Genomic DNA, 13,057 nt, shown 5'->3' with positions numbered 1-13,057 from the left:
CTGACGGAGTGTTTTAAGTGCGTGAATGTGCTGAAAGGGACTAAAAAGGTCTCGAAAGTGCCTGCGTGTGCGTGGGGGCGCGCTGGCGGGAGAAGGGCTGGAGGGAGGCGCCGGGGCAGGCACCCCGGCGCTGGTCTGCTTTCCCCCCGGTGGGTGTGCACAGCTCACCTCATTCTTCCGATTTTGGACTCCGTAACGCTTCATGCAAACCATGGATAAGGGTTATTGTCTTTTTTTTTTTTTTTTCTGAAATGCAGCAACTATACGACATAAAACATTTCATCCCTCCTCTCCTGGATGAGGTTTATTTTTCCTCCTGGAAAATCCAGAGTTTAGGAAAGAAGAATGGCAATTACTTCAGGGCGGGTTCTCCAGCCTTCAGTTCTGTATGCGGCACCAACAGGTTTTCAATTGAACGTTTCAGTCCCCAGGGCAGCGGGGTGTCAGCCTTTCTCATTCTCCAACGAGGGGGGGGGTTCGGTGGGGATGCACCGAGGGGGCTTGGCAAACTGCTGATCGAACTCTTCAACCCATATGAATTGTCCTCAGATGCCAGTAGGAATCAAGGGACGTTAGATCTGCAGGGTAGAAACTAGGTATAAGAAAACAAATGCAGATCAGAGCCCCGTCTGAGAAGTGTCGGTGGATTTTTAATTCCTGTGGCGTTAGCTTTGGTGTTTCACGGCTCTCGTCCCTGCAGGGCCGAGAGCGTTCCTTCACGCCGCACCTGCGACAGGTCATCCGGCTTCTGGATGAGATGGAGTTGCTTGGAGCCAGCATGTTTTTAATCTAGTCCTGCCTCGTGCGTGGCAATTAATGTTCATTGCAGTCTGGACGGAGTGATGGCATTTTTTTGCCTGCTGTGCAGAAAACATGTTTATTTAATCTGCCACAGAAAAGTGGAAATTAGGAGGAGCTTCAGAAAAGCGCTGGAAGCAATTAGTCGTGTTATTTTACTGTGACTTAATTACTGTAACATTCAAACTGACAAAGAAAACATGGATGCTCCAGGAGGGGTTTGCTGCTAGATTTGAAAGGGAAGACGACTGCATTAGAATGGACATGATGTGTTATAATTAACCTGTTTATTGTTACTGAGTTAAACGTTTAATAATCTATTTACTTTGGATGCACTGGAGCATATGACATCTATTAAGACCTCACAGCACTACACAAAATGAAACTGTCCTCAGATGCAAGCAGAACTCGCTGCACATCCACCATGGCCCGTGTGGGTCAGGGCCAGCACAAGCTTGTGTGAGCCCAGATAAGCCCTCTGCGGCTCTCTGTTCTCTGCTGGCCCTGAAGCAAGAAAAGGGAACAGGGAAAATTATATCAACAGGAAGAACATAAAATAAGAACGGCCACATGGGGTCAGCTCAAAGGTCTTTCTAGCTGAAAATGCATCTCTGGTTTTTCTTCAGCTTGTGTAAATCACCTTTTGCTGGCGATTTCAATGGAGAGGGGAGGTGATAAGTTTAACAGAAGCCATAAACAGAAATCTAGGGAAGAGTAAGAACACAACAAGCCAAGGTGATAGCTGACTGCGCTCCCATCCTGCAACTATTCGCTCCGTAGGAACTCCTGAAGTAAAACGAAGGGAGAAGGGGCGGGTGAGAGCTGAACCAGACACAGCCGTGTCCCCACCTCTCTTCAGGCATTCTAGCATAGTGATAATAGTGTTAGTCATAAAAGAGAGTATCTGTGCCCATTATCTCAGGGATCAGTTTGTATGCAATTATAGCTGTGCTTCGTGAGAGGATGGCTACTTGGGGAAGCGGAACAGCTGATACACATGTTTTACTTGCAGCTGCTCTATGCACAGGTTACTGACGCTGGGAGATGTAGTCATCCTCCTTCTCCAAAGAACTGTGCCCACTGCTCTTTGGAGCACCTCCGAAATCAGCTAGCCGGTGAGGTTTTACTGAACATGCTATTAGATTTTTTGCACAACTAGTTTTCTATAGGGTTTTTTGTGTGGCTGACTTGCTTTTACTGTCTCTAGTTCAAGAGCCACGTTCTGCAGCCATTTGCACTTTATGTTCACGGGAAGTCTGTGCGCAGGGGTGCTGGCAGAAGCCGGCTCCAATGTTTCATAAAATAACATCTCAGTCCTTTCAGCAGCTTGTCATTTTCCTGTTTCGTTTAATTCCTGTAACTGTCTTCATACGAAACCCTGAAGCTGCAATGTACGTTTTGGTTTTCTGTTACAATGCTTGTTTTTGTAGTGGGAAATGTAATCCTTCAAATGCCTGGGTTTAAGAGGATGCAAATCAGCTTGCTAGCACAATGCTTCGGGAACGTTTCTTTCATGCAAAATCCAGCTAGATAAATAAGGAGGGGAGGAGGGAGAGGCAAAAGGGATTGTTTGCTTCTATAAACAACAAGAATTAATTATGTTCAGTAAATGACAGATGGGTTAAGAACAAAATCTGAATCTTTCTCAACGTGGGTGAAATCTACACTCCTATCTCCGAGTTGCATCAAAACCCGCTGCACAGCCTGTCCGGTGCCATGGGGCAATGACAGGGCGCGATGACAAGAGCTGTGACTTGCGGCTGTCCCGGCAGAGAGCGCTAGGGCCAGCACGCCTGGCACCACCGCCTGCCACGGCGGGATGCGAAATACCTCCGCTAAGAATCTGAAGCGTCTCTGGACCACATCTGCTCCATCGGGGAAACACCAGCCTACCGCCGACCCTGCTGCAGGGCAGAGAAAGGGGTTATTGCTTCCGGGTGCTCTCACCAGCCCGAGCTGCTGTAGGAAATGGGACCAAACTGAGTCCTGGCTTAATGCAGCCGACCATCGAAAAGAGTGAAATGCATTTGAAAGCTCACAGGGAGCAGAAAAACTCCATGATATAGAGGCATTTCTCTGATGGTGACGTCCTAGTACTTGGCGCTCAACAGCTGCGTGTATGCTTATATACATCTTAATTCTAAACTTCTCGGAAGGCACCTTTGCTGTCCCAATTCCAGCCATGCACAGTGTGCGCTGTAAGTGCAGGAGGGGATAACCAAGGGCACGTGCGGCTCATGCTGCTGTTCACTTGCACAGTCAGGAAGATTGTGATAATCAGAGAATAGGAGAAATCAAGGAATTACTTCCCCCCCACCCCGCAAGCATTTGGGGAGATGATCTCTCCTTGTTTGTCCCCAGATAAGCATCGTGGCCAAGGATTCTCAAAAGAAAATCACTGTTCTCCAGCCCCTGTTCCCAGCTCTACTAGAGAACAACCGGGTGATCTGAGAAAAGTCACTCTGCCTCTGCTTCATTCTCCCTCCTTCAACCCTGCTGTTACAGGGGGGTTTGGCAGTCAATTATTTCACATTTTCAAACCTTTTTTGAAAGCAAGTGACAGAAGTGCAAATTCTTATTATTGCTCTTGAAGAGCTTTTTGCAAAGATGCTTGTTAATGAGCTTGCTTAATAAGCTTTCTTAAATCTATATTTATATCCTATATACAGCTGTATATAGATAGAGCAATGCCTAAAATATGTATGGATTGCACACACATATGCCTAGGAAAACGAAGGCTGATTAATGCACATCTTTTTCAGTTATTACTGTGCAAGTATTTATTCCTTTTTCCTTGGAAATTGGAGAGATAAAAGATCCATTCTGGAATAAAATAATTCTGTGCATATGTGCTAGATGGTTTTGTTTATGAGACTGAAGTATGTGAGTGTGTGTATGTGAGACAGATGGTGTGTCTGTTTGTGAAAGATACGATGCGTGGATGAATGTGTGTAAAAATACAGGTTTCTTAAGAGCTATTCTTTTTTTTTTTTTTTTTTTGAAGAAAAGACAAAATAACAAATGCCTGCTTGCTACGTTATTTCACCGTGTCATGCTCTTTGTCAATATGACAGAGGAGTATTCCTGCAGAAGGCGAAGCTGCCCGAGAAAGTGAAGGGTGCTGCCCCTAGGGTTTCGAGCTGGGCATGGTGAATTCTCTTCAAGTTTTCAAAGTCCTGGAAAGTTTTGATAAGCAAATACTTTCTGGGCTCTGCTTCTCTATTGGCTGTTTCTTCACCGCCAGATTTTGACACAAATAATCTGATTGAAAAATCAGGGAGGGGAACAGGGGCAAAAAAACAGAGAGAGAAAAAAGGAGAAGTATCTATTTCAGCAGACTGCGACTAAGTGAAAAAGTGGAAGAAGAGTCCAGAGAGAAGACGACGTCTCGCTTGTCTGGGGAGGTTTCAAGGCAAATCCAGTAAAGCAAAGTCCCCCAAACAGGTGATTTATTTATTCTTTTACTCACTTTTAATTTCATTGTTTTTCTCATTTCTCTGATATGTTTTTCTAACCTTTTTCTTCTTCTTTGCTTGTGTTTGCAAATATGTAACGTTCCACTGCGTAAGTCACTTGTCCTGAGGACTCCTTCATGATAATGGTTCGATTAAATGAGTCAAACCTTTTAAAATTATATACCATATACCTACTTCGCTCTCACATGTGAAAATGGTAATTGTAGAACAAAATATAAAAGATGTGACAGTGGTCTCAGATACCTGTGTCCCAGCAAGCTCCATGCAGCAGGAACAGTTTCCAGATGTAGACTTTTGTACTTAAGCATTGAGGAGAGGGCGTACTATATTTTTCCTTTTTACTGCTCTTTTACAGGGCCAGACCTTTACATTCAGAAAACAGCACACCTCTGCTGACAGCAATTAATCTATGCCAATTTTGCTGGATGAGAATTCAGTCTCTCCTGTTCAGGATTTTTGCTTCAAATCTATCTTTTATTTTATTATTTTTCCATCCTTTCTAAGTATATGCTGATTAGTGTAACAATTTTTAGCATATGGAATTAGCTATTTATAGACTCTGCTCATATACCACCAGATTGATTCAATACTTTGAGCAGGAAAACAAATGATTTGCAAGTTCACACAGCAAGTGCATCTATACGTTAAGGGGATATAGAATTTGTTAGATTGCACTATATAAGTCTGATTTATCCATGGAAGCCTAAGGCAAAGTTTGCTAAAGCCGGTGGCATTCCCATCATCACTAGGAGCTAAATGAGGTTTCTAAAGACCAAATGCTGCAATTACATTCTAAACATTTTTTCTAGATACTACAGATGTACAAGCATTTCCCTTTCACGTCTTGGACAAAATTTCCACCATAATTTGTTACCCCTGCCATAATGTCCATTTGCCCAGTCTCACCACAGGAATTGAAAACGTTCTGCTCATTTTTCCACTAAAAAAGCAGCATTCAAATTACTTGCCCCAAGTACATTCGACTAGTGAAGACGTGATTAATTTTGTTGTAAAGAACTGAAATTCTTTTTGAATATGACTTTAAAGAGTCAGGAGTCCATAAAACATCTTATTTTATTTGGGCTCTTAAGAATTTCAGACACAGGTTATGTTCTGTTTTTTGCTTTTTTCTTCAAAAATTTAGTCTTCCGAAAGACAAACTATTCTTTATTTTTGGTAGCTTCACTTTTGCCGGAAAGAACACAAAAAAGCAATATTAAGATTTAAATACAAATTAAGCAATGGGAAGGAAATAAGCCTCTTTTAGCCTAAAACTTTGTACAGTCATCAGCTTATATGAAGACATATATCAATTGTAAGTTAAAATTAAGTATTTCCGCTGAGTGTGGTGGGAAAAAGGGTTTCATCTCTACAATTAACCGTGTAAATTTGAAAATAGGATTACCTGAATTTAGAGGAAAATGAAAGCCAGCTTTAGAAAAGAACTTCAGCTGCAAATTGGGTTCCTGATTCAGCGTGGCACAATCCTGCAAACACCTGTTCCCAAACACGGTGTTCGTGTTATGGAGCGTCTCGCTGAAGGAACCAGAGGGAACAGCTCCATAATCTAATTCAGTGAGAATATGAATGTCTTCTAAATTATATCAGAGGGCCCAATCCTGTATTTTTGGGTACTGGGCTTCACGAGGAGCACAGGATCAAGTGAAATTAGGATCCTGAAGTCAGAAACCACCCCCTAAAAAAAAAAACCCTTTTAATTTGGTTCTTGCACAATCTCCAGTGTTTCAGTATTACATGACAGTTTTACATGTGATACTCTGCAAAATCACCAGAGAGCATCACCGAGGATGAAGGAACTTTGAGTTTGAAGACTGAAGGGGAACACGCGAATGCTGGGTCCGCTTTCAGATCTGACTGGGGATTTTATAACTGGTAAAAGAAGCCCTTCTAAGGTGCTTCAAGTTAGGTACCCAAAATAGTGAAGCAGGTTTTTTTTCCCTCGGGTCCTTTTGGCTGTCTTTTCCTCAGGGCAGATTACTACAACGTTATTGTACAGCTACATGAATGGCAAACAAATAAGAATGTCAATTCTAGCCGGCTACTGATTTCATATTCTGTATTGAATCCAAAAAATGCTGCAACACTTGCATTTTGGGTAGGCACTCCTGCCCAAGCAATGAACTCCCTTTTGCACTTGGCAGTCAAGGTAGAAACTGCTGCCACAGGGCCTGGCAAGAACAGACTCCATAAAAATAGAGTTTAATTTTTAGCAAAAGGTTGAAGCTAAATTCTGTCGGAAGCTTCGATGACTTTTAGACGTAGCGGGGTCTGTTGTCCATAGCACTGCTTTCCCTGTGAAATATAGTTAGCCATTAGTAGCAGCTGATCACTCGCTGCTGATAATCTTGAGTTTCAAGGAGAGATAGTATTTTTTCTCTCACAATCTGTGCCTCTAGCTTTCCTCTAACCCGGCTGTGTGAATCACAAAGACAGCCCAATGCAGTTGTTAATTAACTATGCTTTGGGCTCCCAGTTCCTGTTTTCTCTGTAAAATGGGGTGGGGGAAGGTAACTTCCTTTTGTAACGTTCAGTAGTGCATTAAAGATCGTTGTGCTCAATAGAGGCCCTTATCAGCAGTCAAGATACTGGACCAAATTTGACTTTTACATTGCTGGGACAAACACATCCAGAAAAATCTCGTTGCTTCATGTGCATCTGCTTTCAACCGCCATCAGAAAAGAGGGGCTGTACTTGGTGCCTTCGTGTATTTAGCGTATGGGTACTACCATAAAACTCTGCAAGACTGCTTATGCCGCCCATCTCCAGTCCTCTAATTTAGCTGGCTAAGCTGTCCGGCTAATGCCTTGGGGTCATCTAGCCGGTGGGCAGAGTGGCTCTTCCAGCAGGCACTGCTGGGCGCATGCTTTCACCCTGCATTCGGAGTTATCCGCTGCCAGAGCCTCTTCCTCCACTGTGTAGGAAGCCCAGGGCAATTAGCTGGTTAATTCAGGCAGATAAATCAGACGTCTAAAGCTTGCTGGTATGAATACCCTCCATTGTGGACACAGTCATGCCCCACCACATGGGAAAATCCCTTTGACATGAGTGGAAATTCCATTTATAAAGAGTTTGTGGCAGCACTTTAACTTGGGGCATGTCTATATTGCAGAGTGCAGCTCCATGCACAGATACCCCATCTGGGACTAACCGAGAGCAGTGAGACCCTCTGAGCTAAGCAGTTCTGCTAGGATGTGAGGTGCGCAGGCTAAGCAGAGCACGCTGCTGGAAGGGTTATGCCCATCGCAGAACACACCTGTGTTTGTACTGAGCCGGAGGTATTTCTGTGCACGCAGCCTTTCGCCAGGCAGAGATACACTTTACGATACTTAGAAAGAACCTCATTAGAGACTTACAGAAGAGTAAATACAGCAATGTACTTCAGCGTCCCTTCCCTCAAGGGCATACTTACGGTTCATGCTCAGTACTGTTTTGTCCTCTTTCTAAAATTAAATTAACAAATCTACTCTTGGCCTCTGTTTTCTCTTATTCATCTCAAGTTACATGCAAATTTCTTGGAAAAAGATGAAGAAAAACAAGTGAGTCATTTCAGAAGAAAAAATGGCTAGAGACACCAAGAGTTATCCCTGAAGACATAGAACAGTGGGACTCCTGGACCAGATTTAAAAAGTCAGCTATAACTGCATTTCCAAAGGCAGCTGGGCTGGTGAGCACCTGACTCTCGCCGACAACAGTGGGTTGGGCAATCCTGCTGTCCACAGCCGACCTCGCTCTGTGAATCCCACAGTACATGTACCTGCAGCCGTAGGTACCTCTGTAAATCTGGCCCTCGGGCCTTTAAACAAAACAACCACTGGGCTATGTAATTATATTTAGCATGTAGGGGTAGTGCGGGCACTTCCCTAGGGAGCAGGCCTTTTCCATCCCTGGCTGCTTGGGATTCCTGGAGCCCACACTGCTCTGTCCTGACTTACACAGACGTTTCAGGTCATTCCTACTTAACAGGAGCAAACTTTGTTCTTTTTTTTTTCAGTAAGTAGGCTACACTTCAGCTGCTCTCAGGAAAAAAATGAAACTTAGTAATGCACTTTCCCATCAACAGAGAGCCAGGGCTTACTGCTGACTTTTCTTCTGAAATATAGAAAGATTTGCTTTTAGTGCTACTATCCTGAACAATTACAAGGGAAAATGCAAATACATATGCAAATAAGGCACCAGCTGATATTGCCGTACACAGCATCGAGCCTGTTGTCGTACTGCCTACATAAGAACAGTTACTAGCCATGGGGAGCAGGCACAGGGCGGGCTGGGTTCTGGATAGTAAAGATAACAGTTGCATTGCAAGAGAATTTTATATGATTAAATGTCAGCATTTTATGTTTGTTCCTAACCCGTCATTTCAATGGTGTGTGATACGTGAGTCAGATCCAAAAGGTAACCTCTCTCACCCAGCACTTCTGCTCTGCCCCTGTTTGACTGTTGTTTGTCAGCCAGAATACAAAATACTCAAGCTACAGCCAACAAGAGGAGACCCACCACACATCATGGCTGCAGGGATTTTCTACTGCGTCTCTCCTATTACCGATGTTGTTTCTGTAATTATTATTCGCGTAGCAATTTCACAGAGGAGCCCATGTCATGGCTTGGGACCGCGCTCTTCTAGGTGCGGTACAAACACTAAGACAGACCCTTTCTCAAAGGGGTGGTCTCCAACCCGTGGTCCCCACTGCGTTCTCTCAGGGAGGGTAAGGTCAGAGATGCACTGTGTCCTGCAGCCAGAGCAGAGAGCTACAAGAGAGAGATTCTGGGTTCTGATGTATCTTTGCCACAGAAAAAGTTTTGGTCTGTAACACAGCACTCAATTTAAGCATGCCTCTATTTCTCCACCTACAATATAAAGACAGCAGTAATCCTTTGCTTTAACCCAGGGGTAGATTATGAACTGTAACTTTTATGGGGTATACTGTAATCTGCAATCCCATCTTCAGTCTGCAGTCCCATCTCTACATTCAGTGGCAGAGACGATCTGGCAGTAAGTTATTCTGCTTAGCCCCCTCCACAGCTATGTATTTTCCCCAGAGTTGAGATCCATCAAGCACCTAAACCCAAGCAAGCACTCCCTGCTCTTCAACTGGGTGGAGGGACCTTTGAGGTGACCTCTGTGTCTCCCCAGTAGAAGGGTTTTAATTCTCATCACTGCTGCATACAGAGCTGATGTGCTGGGGAACAAATGAGGAATTGCCCCCCAAACCACAGAGATTTACCTGCCGTTATTCTGTGTTTCTGCCCAGGCAGTGAATGGAAAATGCCACGTTCCTTTTTGGTGAAGAGCAAAAAGGCTCATACCTATCATCAACACCGCTTTGTGGAAGATGACCTGCCTATGCTCACGTGGGATCCAATAACCTCTCCCTTCACTGGTAAGTCAATCCATCCACTGGGCTTGTAAGAATACACTAAGGCAAATCAATAATTGAGCAGGCAAGCTAAGGAAGTAGCATGAGTGAGCTAAAGAACAACTAAGGGCTTTCACATGGGGATGTCAGTCTAAGGACAAACTGATCCCTCACTGTGTGCCCTCTTTCTCTAAGCCAAATCCACACTGTCCGACTGAAACCGAATTTAGATCCTCCCTTTGTTTCCTGCTGGGTTGCTGGGGAGATTTGAGATACAAGATTGCTGTGTGGAGTCGGTCAGTTGGGAAAGATGGCCAACTTCAGGCAACTAACAGTTGGAAAAAGAGCTTGCACTTGGTTGTCAGTCTTCTACAAACTCACAGCTCTGCCACCTCGATCTCCAGCTTGCTGTGTTCACTGTCCACATTCTCTCTGGACCTACATCTTCTCTACCTCAGTGTGTTACCACCTCCTCCCGATGATTTGCAAGGAAGGTTACAGCTAGAGTGGGAATATACTAGTGACACCCTAACACTGACTGTGAAAGGAGTCCTACACACTCACAAGTGAAGGGCTGGCTGCTCTCTGCTATATTAACACAAACCAACACTGCTTCTGACTGTGCCTGCTGTCCTCCCTCTGCTCCTCTTTGTGCTGTCCCACGGCCATCCCTGCAGTGGCAGGGCCAGGGCAGTTATCTTCTTCCTTCAGGCACCATTCAAATTTTCTTTATTCAAATCTAGGATCAACTTACCCTTTGTTCTAGCCCTGGCTATCAAATTAGAGTCCAGCCCTATGATAAGCATGGTAAAAAAGAAAGGAGGTGACATTCTAAGTTCAATTCCTGCCGTCATCCTTTGGCCATTTGTTGTATCTCTCTGGCGCACCAGAGGGTTTGGACGACAGATGAATACCGTCCTTCAGCAGGCCAGTCCCATCTCCAGCAGAAAGGAGGCACATGTATTGAACCTCTGTCCATTTTAGATTCTTACTATAAAGTCTACTTCTAACAAGTGCTGGTTGGTCTCTTTAAGGGCTGGCACAAACATGGAGAAATGGGAGTGTGGGCAGGAGGAGATGAGGCTCTGTGGTCACCTTTGCAACTGCGTAAGCAGTTACCTCCCCTCTCTGCTTCCCTGCTTGGCTGTCCATAAATTCAGGTTAACAATACCAAACTCTCTTAGGAGAGGGGTGGGGAGGTTAATAAGTTAGTGATTGTTAGTTACCCACACAAATGAAAATGGTTTTAAATAGGGAAATGATTCTTACAAACATGTGGCCTTCTAGGGTTAATTTTCTCTAACTATACAGGGTATCAAGTGTCCTATCATTTCTTCCTGCCCCCCTTTACCTTGCCTATCTCATCCTGCTTGGAATTTCCCGTTGTCAGCAATGGACAGACCTTGATTGCCATGCTGATTGCACCACTCTGCACTTATTCAGGGAATTGAGCATGGGCTCACGTATCCAAGCATGAGTTCACACATAAGTACAAACCCCACCTTAATAGACTCTTCTCTTAACAGCTAGAATAAACTAACTGTGACTCTACTGCGTGATTACAGCCATAGGAGACAAGACACCAGAGGACATCAAGAAACAGGACCTAGAATGTGTGGTTCCAAAACAAGAAAAGGACCCGTCTGAACTGAAAGAAGAAAGTGTCCCTGTCCAGTACCTGAGCAGGATGCTGCCAGGCCCTTCAGCTCAAGGTCTGCTACCCAAGACCACAATTGCAAAAGAGGTCAGGGCTGGGCTGGCTTATGCAGCCCCTACGACTGGGTCCAGATTTTCAGTAAATGGCAGCTCTTATTTTGACATCAATAGTCAAACTTGTCCCAGGCAGACCTCATCAAGAGCATTCTGTATTTCCCTTTACGATTCTGGTCTAGATCAGCATCTCCCTGAAGGATGACGCTATGATTCCCAATGAGTGAGCCTCCAAATCTCAAGGACTAATGCAATTCCATGCTCTGTGGGTCAAGACAGGTGGCCACATGATACTTGTTCAAACACCACATGAAGCAGGGCTAGTAGGGAGGTTAATATTCCCTTAGCATCCCCTCTCCCCTAAAATTTCCTCAGGCTGAAATCAAAGTTGTAATAGGAACTCTGTATGGGGATCGGGATTTGAATCAAAGAAGGAGGAGTTACCAACTGTAACTCCCAAGGTCAGGCAGGACATGAAATGGGGGAATGGTACCTGGGGAGCTTTTTTACTAGTGCCAAGCTGCAGGCAACAGCATGACACTCACTTCTCCCTCTCCTTTGCAAACTTAGAGATGACCATTCCAGGTCTGCAGATCAAAGACTGCATTAACACGACAAGCACCCCTACCTTCTACAAAACCGGCTTTTCTTGGGATGCTTTCCATTTGCCATACAGCTACCGACAGATGTCTTCCACCATGCAGTCAGCCCTCTTGGAGCACCCAGTTAGCCTGTATGGAAGCCACCTCCTGCCAAGCGCCGAGCCCCCTCTGGATTACAGCATGCATTACTCCTCGGACATGGAGACCTACCACTGTGTGAAGTGCAACAAGGTGTGTCACAGGAGAACCTCAGGGATGGGGAGGGCCTGGAGTGATTTTCATTGCATACATCAGTGTTTCACTGAGTTACACCAAAGTGCAATGCATGCGGCTCAAAACGGGTATCTACTTGTTCTCCTGACTGGGGACAAGGGCGCTAGGAATGATGCAGTTTCACATGGCCCATGGGAGGGAAGAATCAAATAAAGAGAAGGAATTGAAAACAGAGATGGAGACACAGCTGCCTCATGTCAAAAAGTCACTGGCATTTTGTTTTGCAGGTATTCTCCACTCCCCATGGACTGGAGGTCCACGTCCGAAGGTCTCATAGTGGGACCCGTCCCTTTGCTTGTGAAGTATGTGGCAAAACCTTTGGACACGCTGTAAGCCTGGAGCAGCACACCAATATTCACTCCCAGGTGGGTAGCATGTTTCCAGAGAACCAGCATGTTTCCAGAGAACCAGCTCTCTAGAGCTCATGAGTGCTTGGACCTTAGCTGTTGCTTACTCCATTATAAAGGAAGTGACATTTCCTAGGTTACAAACACGATGGCTTTCTTGTAGCACCCAATGACAATGATAGGAGCTCTGAAGACCATAGATCTTGGTCTCACAAATCTCAGACTGCCCTTGAGAATTCCTTGGATGGGAGGGGAGGATCGTTGCTACTGGTTCTTTTGTGCCTTGCCTCCTCCTAAAGGGCGCAGGAGTTTGGATCACAAGATGTAATCCCTTTCCATAAGTAACCCTCCCCACATTCTCTTTGTACTGCACCTAGCATATCAGTCCGTGAGCTGAGGAAATTTGCTTATCAAATCTACTGTTCTCAACGCTCTTAACACTCTTCAAGCTCTGTCACATGTCTTGCAGCCACCGA

The 13,057-nt window shown here is 44.8% G+C and overlaps 1 protein-coding gene across 1 annotated transcript in view; it reads left to right on the top strand.

The window, feature by feature from the left end:
• Positions 1-4,127: 4,127 nt before the first annotated feature.
• Positions 4,128-13,057, top strand: part of GFI1B (growth factor independent 1B transcription repressor) — an 11,593-nt gene continuing 2,663 nt past the window's right edge. Inside the window, exons 1-5 of the mRNA XM_009322060.1 lie at positions 4,128-4,242; positions 9,545-9,673; positions 11,215-11,361; positions 11,930-12,192; positions 12,462-12,621. Coding sequence (XP_009320335.1) covers positions 9,559-9,673; positions 11,215-11,361; positions 11,930-12,192; positions 12,462-12,621 — 685 coding nt within the window. The 5' untranslated portion in view covers positions 4,128-4,242; positions 9,545-9,558. The remainder of the gene's footprint in view (positions 4,243-9,544; positions 9,674-11,214; positions 11,362-11,929; positions 12,193-12,461; positions 12,622-13,057) is intronic.

This window comes from Pygoscelis adeliae, unplaced genomic scaffold, assembly GCF_000699105.1.
Source record: "Pygoscelis adeliae isolate BGI_AS28 unplaced genomic scaffold, ASM69910v1 Scaffold114, whole genome shotgun sequence".
In the NCBI taxonomy this organism is placed as follows: domain Eukaryota; kingdom Metazoa; phylum Chordata; class Aves; order Sphenisciformes; family Spheniscidae; genus Pygoscelis; species Pygoscelis adeliae.
The sequence above is the reverse complement of the archived record's forward strand: the minus strand, read 5'-3'. Positions and strand labels throughout refer to the sequence as shown.